Source organism: Procambarus clarkii, chromosome 68 (genome assembly GCF_040958095.1).
Source record: "Procambarus clarkii isolate CNS0578487 chromosome 68, FALCON_Pclarkii_2.0, whole genome shotgun sequence".
NCBI classification, from domain to species: domain Eukaryota; kingdom Metazoa; phylum Arthropoda; class Malacostraca; order Decapoda; family Cambaridae; genus Procambarus; species Procambarus clarkii.
In genome coordinates, this window is record NC_091217.1 from 4488945 (window position 1) to 4501444 (window position 12500).

Sequence of the window (12500 nt, forward strand, 5' to 3'; positions counted from 1 at the left end):
GCTCTCATAAGGCTACACAGTTATAGCTCTCATAAGGCTACACAGTTATAGCTCTCATAAGGCTACACAGTTATAGCTCTCATAAGGCTACACAGTTATAGCTCTCATAAGTCTACACAGTTATAGCTCTCATAAGGCTACACAGTTATAGCTCTCATAAGGCTACACAGTTATAGCTCTCATAAGGCTACACAGTTATAGCCCTCATAAGGCTACACAGTTATAGCTCTCATAAGGCTACACAGTTATAGCCCTCATAAGGCTACACAGTTATAGCTCTCATAAGGCTACACAGTTATAGCTCTCATAAGGCTACACAGTTATAGCTCTCATAAGGCTACACAGTTATAGCTCTCATAAGGCTACACAGTTATAGCTCTCATAAGGCTACACAGTTATAGCTCTCATAAGGCTACACAGTTATAGCTCTCATAAGGCTACACAGTTATAGCTCTCATAAGGCTACACAGTTATAGCTCTCATAAGGCTACACAGTTATAGCTCTCATAAGGCTACACAGTTATAGCTCTCATAAGGCTACACAGCAATATATAAAAAAGGAGCTCAGTTTTATAACGATACATCAATGTGGTTAGGTTTCAAGACCTCGCCCGGAAGCCGATGGGCTACACTGCCCGATTTCAATAGGAAGTAATTTTTGTTTCTCTCTCTCTTGCGTCATGCACTAGTGATTTAGGTTTCCAGTGAGCATTATGAGGCGTTCCCAGATGTCTCCATGGCGCAGCGGTAGCAAGCTAAGCCTCACCAGCGCTATCGGTCCTAGTTGGAGTCCTGAGCAGATACAGATTAGACATCAGCAATCCTTAACTGTTCGTCCATGGCCATCGTGTTCCAGGAAAAACTAGTTGGGTAAGATTTGCGGTGAACTGTTTGAAGGGAAAGTTAGTTTGCTAACAGGAGTCAGCAGTTTTGCCCCTCTGCCTAGCCAAAGAAAAAATGAAAATGAAAAACCAATCGATTGGATTGATAATCACATCATTAATAATTTTTATTAACTACAAAATAATGTGATATCCATACACTTTAATTTATAGTAAATCAAAATATAATGATTGATTTATGTGTGGAGAATAAATATGTCACACTGTTGTGACTGTAAACTACACATGGAATTGAATGTGGGTGACGAGGCTGCGATCCGTCTTGGATTATTATTATTATTAACATCTTTATTGACAAAATTAATTACAATTTTGCCTAATCTGAGGATTTCAATTAAGCCTTATTAAAGTGAGGATGATGCTGGTATTCACTGTCACGCAGGACAGAGGGTCATACACAAGACATTAAGTCTACAAACTGTAGGCTTGGACCATAGTCACAGCTCGAAACGAAACGTCATTGTCCTCTCATTTCATGTGTGGGTTGGGCTAACTATTCCATTTATTCCTCCTAAGTTGTTTTCACGTATCCATACATTAAAACATTGATTGTAACAATGATATATATGTGCTTCAGCCTACAGTTTAGACCTATTGTCTTATGTATGACCCTCTGTCCTGCGTGACAGTGAATACTAGCATTATCCTCACTTTAATGAGACCTATCAAAATCCTCAGATTAGGCAAAATTGTAATTAATTTTGTCAATAAAGATGTTAATAATAATAATCCTAAGTAAACAGTTGCCTCACGCTATAATTTAACAAACTCCTGTTACATAACGCAACATTGAGCCATAGGTGAAAGATGATTTAGAAATGAGATGTGTGGAGGACAGGATATACACTCATAAAGAAGGGCAGCAGTTAGCCAAACATTCTGAGACACTCCTTGTTGTGAACATCCTGGCCTGGTTGATTGCGCAAACGCTTTGTACTTTACAAGCTCTAGTTCAATTCCCCGAAGATATGGCGACTCATGCCCTCATAGTCTCTCTGTAGTATTCGTGAACCAAGACAGCATGCGTCCCTCCCCCCCCCCCCGTATTAACATTTTGACATTATTTTGAAGCAAATATAAGTTTGGAATACGCAACGCAGTACGTTAAAATTGATGAATATGTCTTGCATGTTAGCCGCCGCTTGAACGAGCCCAGCTAACATGACAGCTTGAGGAGAGATTGTTGAATCCACAGTACGTTAAATTTATGAATGCATCTTTGGAATTAGCCGCAGCAGCTTAGACGAACATTAAGACGGTTTGTATGTAGTATTTTTCATTCACAAACAGAGCCATTTGGTGGCTGGCTTAACGAGCAATTGGCCACTGTTTACGTGGGGCTGAATGGCCGTGTTCCTGTGTGAGGCAAGACGTGTGCGTTGGCCATAGTGCGCATAAGAGCCAAAAGTGACGTTATTTTTAAGAGGACGGGTTGGTGTGCGAGGCAACAACTACACGTAAGACTAATGTATGGGTGCCAACACCCATCATATACTCTCTCTTTCTCTAGCACATACGCCAGCCAGTGTGCGCACTCTCACCTAGGAAAATGCACACACACACTCGCGCAACTTAGCCATACAGTCCACACACGAATAGAATAAACACCACATGCGTCTAGGTATTAACAAAAAAAACACCGGAAAACCTACATCGCCCGGCTTTCCTGCTATCAGATAGCACCAATATTCCCCCCCCCCCCCCCCAGGACAGTCATCCTCATGCAACTGCAACCACCTCATGCATGCAACGCGACTCATAAAACACTATCTGACAACTGGTGCAAGGTGGCAGCAGCAGCACCCGAGGATCGCTTTCTACTGCCCCGTCGACAGTCTTGTTCCCTACACCGTCGACGTGCGGTCGCTTCGCCCTCCTGAAGCGGCCCAATACCTTCTCCAGTGATACCCCTTGTGAACCCCCAACACCCTGTAAACGTTTCATCCTTCTGAGAAGAACTTTTAAAGTTTGCGGCTTAGTTTCGCGGTGTGTTTAAGTGGGTGATGGTTTGAAACGTTGGTGTGGAGTGACAAATTAATGAAGGCCAATTTCGAGTGACAATTACATGGTTCAGCAGTAGCCATTAATGACAGTAGTGCAGTTATCTCTTGTTCAGTTCTTATGAGCCTCTACCTAGAGGGTGAAGCCACACATGCATCATGGCGAGGTGTATCTCCAGTGTCATAAGTTTTCAACGCTAAACTCATAAATGGTGAGATTATCAACACACACCTTTCCTTGAAGCATTAGTTAAACGCATATATGAATGAGTTTGAGTGCATATACAGGAGCTGCTTCGTAAAGGCCTTCTGCAGCTTCCTGTATTTTGATGTTCCCGCCTTATTGTTGTTGTACAACTTTCTCAGCCTGTTTCGAAATCAGAAACGACCAAGTAGTAACCATTTATCTATTAGTATTGTTTTGCTAAATTATTCGTAGTGTTGCCAGGAGGTTTTAATCAAAGCAAGCCATCACTGGGAGCCTATTCAGTTATCTTCACCCATCAACCATCAATTATTGTAGAGCATATCAATATCCATCCAACCTGTCGTGATTCAGTCATTATTAAAACGTTCGTAACGCCCATGGCCATTATGGGTTGTGTGTGAGTGGCAGTGCTGGACTCTGTGTGTGTGTGTGTGTGTGTGTGTGTGTGTGTGTGTGTGTGTGTGTGTGTGTGTGTGTGTGTGTGTGTGTGTGTGTGTGTGTGTGTGTGGACGAGATTGAAAACAGAAGCACTTGGGTCAGAGGCCGACGCGGGATTCTAGTCCCCGGGTGAGCGTGTGGCGTGACAATAGAGAGGTAGGTTACTGGAGCAGTGTGATCAAGGGAAACCTTGCTTAGCAGCGTGACGAGCGTTGGGTTAGCTATATTCCTGTTGATCTTCCTTCTTTGAAGAGAGAAGGAAGATGTACTTATGCGCCACATGTGTATATATTTATCATGTGTTCTTTGGCATGCAATGATTTCAAGAATAAGCCCAATGTGTCATTTTAAGAAAAGCAATTTACATATGTAATGAACTAGTTGCATAAGTGTTCATATGACTATCATTATTCCTCCCACCCCTAAAAAAAAAAAAGTCCTTGGTATAGAAACCAGCTGGCAATCAAAATACCTCAAGACGCCTACTCTTTAGGGTCAAGCACTGAACGATATATATTCACTCGCCCATTACACACACACTCGTGCACACCCTTCACCCGAAAACGGGTATCTGGACTCGTATAATCACCCAACTTTGAGTATTCGTATATGCAACTTTACGCTATATTGACTATAAGAGTCAATGAATACTACAAAAGAGACGACATGGGCTCTATTTCCACGCGCGCCCAGAGGTTCAGTTGCCACCTGGGAGATTAAAGTACACCCCCACCCACCCCTACATCCACCCCCACACAACCCCAGACACGCACAGGTGGTGATTGAAGACACCCGGATACACTACGGAATGACCTTCAAACGAAAAAAGAAAAAAAACATGAAAAAAAAAAGCCTGACTGATAGAGCGAAGGATATAACGCTGATGGTCCTAGGTAACGGGGTCATATTTCGAATACAGCATTCGGACAAGCCAACAAACAATGGGGGTAGAAATAGCCTAAGCTACTCTATTCCTTTGAGATGTATTTCTTTCTTATCTCAATAAACATACTTGAACTTTGCCAACAAGTAAGAGAACTGGATTTTGTTTACAAGGTAATGCCATACGGACTATAGTAAACACAGGCACGGGAATACGTGGTGTTTGTCGGGCTAATAATAATTATCTGATATAATAACGGGCTTATCGGTGCTTACATGCGTATGAAGCAGGTGTAGAGGGGGAAGGGAAAGGGTGCTACCAACTTCTCAAACCTACACATCCGAAGACGAACGCGTCACAGATACAAAGTTTTAATTTTCAAGACAAGATTTAGGAAAAAACTGGTCACACTCGACTGTTTGTGTTGCTATAGCGGTGGACGCGGCTCGCATATATATACATACGTACACGGGGCTCGCATATATACATACGTACACGGGGCTCGCATATATACATACGTACACGTGGCTCGCATATATACATACGTACACGGGGCTCGCATATATATACATACGTACACGGGGCTCGCATATATACATACGTACACGGGGCTCGCATATATACATACGTACACGGGGCTCGCATATATACATACGTACACGGGGCTCGCATATATATATATATATATACATACATACACGATTATTTTCGTTACGGTTCACACGGAGGTACGGAAGATATAACACCAGACAATGCCTGTTTGTACATTCCATTCTCTCTATCTACACACACACCAGCAAAAATACAATAGTTTTTGTTTAACCAGAAATGTACGAACTCAAGCCATCCACATAATGTCTAGCCCACGATACATTGAAAACGTTGATATTACGTTGCTTTAATTTCAATTACTAAGTCGCATTTTTAACGGATTTGTTGATTTCATGGAAAGAGATGCAAGTTTTTTCTACCACATACGTGGCGATATTTGTAGTGCTAACCAGCATATATCCATTTCCTTCGGTCCTCCATGGACAGAGTTGGAGATCTGTTAAGAGATCATATAGTTCAGTGATTTATTGAGCAGTCAACCACAGAAGGGTGATTGTAGTGCTTTTACAATGCTAACTAATGTACACAAATACATACATTTATGTCTGTCCTACATAAAATATTTAAGAAGTGCTCTTGCCTCCCCCACAATAGTACTACTTGAGTCTATTATATGTGGAGGGGTTTGTTTCCCTTACTATGGACACTTACGCGTCTCTGGCCCGCGTTTCCGCCACACAAAAGTCCATGCGCCACTTCATACGTAGTGTGAGTTTGACCTTCGATGTGAACTTGGCATTCTCCGTGACCACGACCTCCGACCTGGAGGGATTTGTTGCTATCCAAATCCAGCACCGCTTCACAATGCGTGAGGTAATAATTTGATCCACTGGCGTGCTATAGCGAAAACGCAGCCAAAATGATTTGTGATTATGTGATTATTAAGTGATTTTTCTTGGTAAATAAAGGTTCTCACTGGGATAATTGAAGTAAGAAGAAATGATTAAAAGACGCGTAACGGTTGAAGTCAATTTGAAAAAATTACAAATATTCAAATTCTCCATTTCATCGTTATCTTACTCCTCACGAAGGAAACTCAGGAAGCATAATAACGGAAGGATTAAAGAGCTTGAGATGCCCCATGGAGGAGATTGGCTGATTAAGTTGATGGGATTAGGCTGGCACCCAAGACCCCCGTTGGGTGCGCAGGCCTAATCCCAATGGACACAATATCCGTGGCTCAACGCCGAAGCCACGTGAATTAAACGTTAAATAACGCTGATTCGACGTCGTGTTTCAGTTAGTGGGGCCCCACATTCACCAGTATGTTGTTTTCCCCGTGCTGAGAATTTGTGTGACCAGAGTTGCTGCTGCTGGAGAAACTTGCAGCCATGTGCGTTACCTAAGGGCGATTTGTGTACGCGCATAGCTCGGTCCGTTAGGTTTCCTCCCCGTGATTGCCTGGCCTGCGAGATTATCCCCAAACATTACTCGCATTATTTGAACATGCAGCCCTTGTATTTCCACCAACCCGTCCTCGACTCGAGTCCATTACATCCAGCGGTCGACCCCACAGACGCATTCATAAATGTTTACATGCTGTTCATTCAAAACGGGAATTTTCTCAAATATAAATTAATATTATATATTAACATATTGTGCATATTTAGGCATAGGTTAGGTGTTTAGGTTCTATTTTCGGTTATTTGTATTTGTAGTACGTGGGTGAAACATTTTTATAGCGTTGTGGTTCGAACAAAATTTGTCAGTGAAGCACTTGTTTCGGAAGTGTTCGAATGTCATCAGTTGAGTCTTGTGTAAACAGTTTTTTCATTCATAAACAGGGGTTTGGGGAGTACATGTAAGTACTCGCACCACAAGTCCGCTTATCTAAGATAAAAGGTTAGGAAACAGTCTAACACCTTAGGAACACAGAGTCACAGACCTTCTAGGATCTTAACACACAATACAAACACACTCGCCATTTCACACACGAATGGACACTTATGAGTGGCTAGAAATGCAAAGGTGAAGGTGATCTTGTTAACGGGCGAGGTGGAGTAGGTCAGGAGGCAACGAGGTGAGAAGGTGGAAAAGTTTCTGGACGCGGGAGAGAAGGGGAAGAGGGGGGAAGGGTTAGTAACACTTTCTCCCTGGTGCACAACATTGTGACTGGCGGCGCTCTTAGTCCACCATAATGGCAGCAACCGTGTCCCCTCCTCCTACAAAAATGTTTGCTGTTGCTCTCGCCAGACACGCACGTCTGGCACCCTGCGCGATAGGCCACGGGAATGAGCAGATTCCCGGGTTACGCAGATGTGGTAGTGTGTTGTGTAGCCACGAGATGGAGCTCATTTTAAAAGTTACGCGGATGCAGAGCTATGGCCATTATTTCTTATTGGAGATACAATACGATTTCGGTATTGATTGGTTCAAGCAGACGTGTTTCCCTTCCCTTTGCCTATGGTCTATCAGCTGTCATACCCAAAGGTGTTATGTGCCTGTACTCGCTCCACTCTACACAAGCACCCCCCTCCCCCGCCCCCATCAAGCTACGCACTCCAGTAAGCCCCTTAGAGCTAACCCGTCTGCTGAAAAATAACGTCGCTTTTCGCTCGTATGCGCGCTACGGCCAAAAATGGACGTAATTTGAAATGAAATCGACTCACAAAAGTGACGTACTGTCCCGTTTTCTGTTTGAGTCGTCTGGCTTACTCGGTAAGGTTAAAAAGAGGAAACTTTCAATTAACGTTTTGAAACATTATGAGAATTTCTTGCCCACCTAACCTACCAGAGGACCCTTAACTCTACTGTTGGTGAAAAAAAAAATCCCAAATTTATTTTCATTTCCAAATTACGTCCCACTTTCGGCCTTACGGGCAAACGGCCAAAAGCGACGTTATTTTTAAGAGGACAGGTTCCGAGGAGAGAGAGAAGTGGGCGAGCGTAACGCAGAAAAAGATAGCAGTGGTAGTGGTTAACGGCGATAATGAAAATTACTACAAGAATTATCTATAAGGCCTATTAAGAAAAAAAATCAGAGGCTAGCTTAGTAATTTTCTGAGCTTAAAAGTTTAGCTATCAGATGAGTGGTAAGTGGTCCCCCAGCGTTGAATGTTTGGTAAAGGGGGACCAGGGTTGAATGTTCGGTAAAGGGGGCCCAGCGTTGAATGTTTGCTAAAGGTGGCCCAGCGTTGAATGTTTGCTAAAGGTGGCCCAGCGTTGAATGTTTGCTAAAGGTGGCCCAGCGTTGAATGTTTGCTAAAGGTGGCCCAGCGTTGAATGTTTGCTAAAGGTGGCCCAGCGTTGAATGTTTGCTAAAGGTGGCCCAGCGTTGAATGTTTGCTAAAGGTGGCCCAGCGTTGAATGTTTGCTAAAGGTGGCCCAGCGTTGAATGTTTGCTAAAGGTGGCCCAGCGTTGAATGTTTGCTAAAGGTGGCCCAGCGTTGAATGTTTGCTAAAGGTGGCCCAGCGTTGAATGTTTGCTAAAGAGGGCCCAGCGTTGAATGTTTGCTAAAGAGGGCCCAGCGTTGAATGTTTACTAAAGGGGAGCCCAGGGCTCAAAGACTGAAAAGCAGCGGCTTATTTGGTTGTTGAGGAGTATTAGTAACTGTGTAACTAACCGCATACGTAAATTGCCTTGTTATAAGTCTGTTGTGGGCCACTTGTGATATAAGGACTAGTGATATATAATAATTAATAGGTCTATATATGTATTAAAAAAATGTGTAACTAGTTTCACAAGATTGTAACTTGCTTGGCTGAATGTACCATGGAGGGTTCAGTTCCTGTACTCGTATGTGCCTTTGTAACCCTTTTCACCATCACCCAGGTAATGGGTCTATCACCACCGCCGCCCACGGGATAGGTATGGCGTCCGCCGCCGCCCACGGCATGGGTATGGCGTCCGCCGCCGCCCACAGCATGGGTACGGCGTCCACCGCCGCCCACGGCATGGGTATGGCGTCCGCCGCCGCCCACGGCATGGGTATGGGGTACATAATAAGTGACTAAACAAACTTGTGTATTCCCAGGAGAGCGCGTGTGCGCTGTGCGGGGAATACAGATGTAACGTTGTGTTGCTCCCCAGTCCCGCTCACAGCTGACTTGATAATGTTGCCAACATCGCTAGAATTACGTTTGTTACCTGAATTGCGTTCGTTGTCGCTACAAGCGGGCGAAACTTAAATTATGTAATTTTACTATGTGATTGATGTTAAATTAATCTGTTGAGCAACAAGCTCCTTGCTGTTTGGCTTCTTTTGCCTCGTAAAGAAATCATTTACTAGTTAATATATTTCGTCTCAGCATTCACTAATGAATGAATGTGGGAATGAAGTATAAACATAAAACTGCGGCGAGAAATAAGGTAGGTAGCGACTGTGATGTGTATGTGCACCTGTATCCCACAACCCGCTAGCCCAGAGCCTCACATGTTTACCTCCTCCTCCCGCAGGTGACCGCGCGCTCTCTACCACTCGTCTGCTCAGTGGGCCAGCCTACCATTTTCCCCAGCCAGTTGAGCTCATCGCTCAGCTAACTGTTCGCCCAGCTAATCATCCACCCAGCTAGTAAATCAGAGCGACGAAAGCCATCTATGCAGCCAGCTTAAGTGTGCGCGCGCGTGTGCGGTGGAGAGGCCAGGCGGTACCGTTATAGGGGTAACGTGTTGGTCGTAATGGTTGGGTCGTTGCCAGATGTAAATGAAACGACTGGCGCGTCGTCCCCAGGCATCAGGAGCACCTTAGCGTAGTCCATCATCACAACGACCCCTCCGTGCTGTGCTACCCCGCCTCCGCACCACAACGAAACAAAAATAATGCCAGCTCACTTATCCTCCACCCAGCTAACTCCACCCATTTGTATTCCCTCTCCGCGACCTGCCCACTGCCCGGTTCACGTTGTCACTCTAGTTCCACTTGCTTGCCCTGTCCCCCGGTCATTCATGTCAGCCTGTTGTGTACAGCCGCGCCACATTTTGCACATAGATTCCCTTCTGTACAGTTCTTGACACAGCTTGAGCTTTCAAGCCACTCGCTCGCCACGTGGTTTATATGTTGTACTCTTTTCAGCCACACCTACCCACCCATCATCCACACACTGCCACGGCCCCACCCACCACGCTTTTTAACAAGTTCTCTTTGAGCCACCAACAATCCACACCCTGTCCCACCCACCACGCTTTTTAACAAGTTCTCTTTGAGCCACCAACAATCCACACCCTGTCCCACCCACCACGCTTTTTAACAAGTTCTCTTTGAGCCACCAACAATCTACACCCTGTCCCACCCAGCACGTCTTGTGCACTGGGAAAGTGGAGGTGGTAGAAGTGGTCACATAACGCAACAGGCCCCACACTACCCTGGCTGCCACTAGATCAACAAGGTCCAAGTTTGAAGGGTGTCCCGTGCGGTAGTACATTTACAGGCAGTGCGCAAGCCTAGTGAAAGTTGAGTAGCAGCGAATCGAGTCACCTAGGATCATATTAAATCAGTTTTAACAAGCAAGAAGGCCCTCGCGATCCAAGTGAAAATGTTGTAAATAAATCTTCATTAACTGAGCAAAAAAATGTTGTGAATAATTAGTTCAGTGTGTTATCAGGTAGTAAGTAGCGTGCTTGCATCTCCTGTATTTGTGTGTTGCCAAACTTTCCTTCCCTGCTGTCGCCCTGCCAGCTGTGAGGCGCCGAGGGGGAAGCTATCACCTGTGCCTCACCCACTCTTCCCCGTCCCTCCTCTCCGCCCCTAGGGGAGGGAACTTTCCTGGGGGAGGACCAGACTCCCGAGGAAATGGGATTCAACATGAAGATCCTCGGACGCTCCCCACGCTACTCGAAGCTCCCCACCTGTGGCGAGGTAAGTCATCTACTAGCTTGGCTCCCACGCCTCCATCCCCCCTCCCCCCTTGCTCGCATGCCTTCCCCCCTTCACACTCGCTCGCACGCTCAATTGTTTTGGGTTCCGGGTAGAAGTGTGGAGCGTAGGGTGGATGGCTGTAGTGGAGGGGAGAAGGGGGGGGGGTTAGGAGAGTGAGAACATTACTGGGGGGGGGGGTTAGGAGAGTGAGAACATTACTGGGGGGGGGGGGGGCATTACTAGAGGGGGATTGTGCTCGGATGGTTCTAGTGGGGGCATAAGTGTGGTTATGGGCCAATAGTCACACACTGTTGATGAAAATATATCTGTTCACCCACTTAACAAAAGTAAGATTTTAAGACTTGAATCAAATGAATATATAAAAATAACATCGAATTAGGCTCCGCAACCCACTAATGATATTAGGGTATTTTATGAAAATATATACAGGTGTGGCAGGTGCCCAATCACTACGACGAGGTTTATGCACAAGGCTTTTTAACGATATCACACTGGAACATAAAAGACAATAATTGATCATGGGAGGCTACATCGTTACATTTCATTAGCCATACTTTTTATTGATGTTATTGCCTAAACTTAAGACTTTGAAAGTTTCAAGTCTATACAATGTGAGTTCTAGAGATATTTAACAGACTGGTTGCAAGAAAAACATACAGCAAAATGTAATTCATATGACAAACACAGTTTGATGACAAATGAAATGGTCCAGGCTGGATTCCCGCGGCAGGACAGAATCCTTTGGGAAAGTTTCCTCCCACCTCGTGCCCCTGTTCGCCTAGGAGTAAGTAGATATCCCTGGAGGTAGGCAGCTGTAGCAAGTTTCATCCAGAGGACGGTCAAGGAAGTTGACCAACGAGGACTTCAATCCGTCTAGTCATGTCCTTGACAATGGGGACACAAAACGTATCACGATAAGACTGTCCCAAGAAACCCATCAAACCTTTCTTGCAACTCTACATGAATCCCAACAGAGCGTCGCATTTTGACGTATACTTTACTACCTAAGGCCAAAAAAATCGTTGTACTAGAAAATGGTAGCGGCTCCCGAAACTGACATACTGTCTCGTTTTTAGTACGACAGATTATTGACGTTGGGAAACCTCGGGAGGACCGATCATTATGATTTGCTACGGACCTCGCAGCTAAACAGCCAGAACTGTATCGACTACCACAAAGATTTCTTCAAGGTGACTAAGTGATGCAATAACACTTTTGCGACTCGGACAGCATAAAACCATTATTAATTCAGAACTTTTGTAATGCAGAAAATATTGCTGCGAGTGACTAGGCTTGTTGGTCAAGCGCCCGACGCTGGCGGTAGTGACGATTTTCTTGTTTATTTGCTAAAATAGAGATAGTCATTCAATGACAATGTTAACCAGCTTGTAAATTTTCTTGTTCTCGTGTGTTGCACGACATGGTGTGGTGGACTATTGAGAATCCAACCACAGAGGGTGCCTGAAGTGCTTTTACAATAGTAATACAAGTTATGATAACCAGCACGTGTGTGTTCGTCTGTCTTGGAGCAACCCGTCCTCTTAAAAATAACGTCACTTTTGGCTGGTATGCGCTCTATGGCCAAATTTGGACGTAATTTGAAATGAAATAGACTCACAAAAGTGACGTTCTGTTCCGTTT

At 44.7% G+C, this 12500-nt stretch overlaps 2 protein-coding genes across 4 annotated transcripts in view; one reads left to right on the top strand and one right to left on the bottom strand.

Moving 5' to 3' along the window:
- The window catches only part of LOC123774795 (zinc transporter foi), a 54792-nt gene that overhangs the window by 26200 nt on the left and 16092 nt on the right, over positions 1-12500 (bottom strand). The gene's annotated exons all lie outside the window — the stretch shown is intronic.
- LOC123774796 (proton-coupled zinc antiporter SLC30A2) overlaps positions 2724-12500 on the top strand; it is a 106091-nt gene continuing 96314 nt past the window's right edge. Inside the window, exons 1-2 of one of the 3 annotated variants that reach the window (XM_069310762.1) lie at positions 2724-3114; positions 9440-10838. In XM_069310762.1, coding sequence (XP_069166863.1) covers positions 10773-10838 — 66 coding nt within the window. In that variant the 5' untranslated portion in view covers positions 2724-3114; positions 9440-10772. The remainder of the gene's footprint in view (positions 3115-9439; positions 10839-12500) is intronic. The other 2 variants (XM_045769410.2, XM_069310763.1) reach the window with 2 other exon arrangements.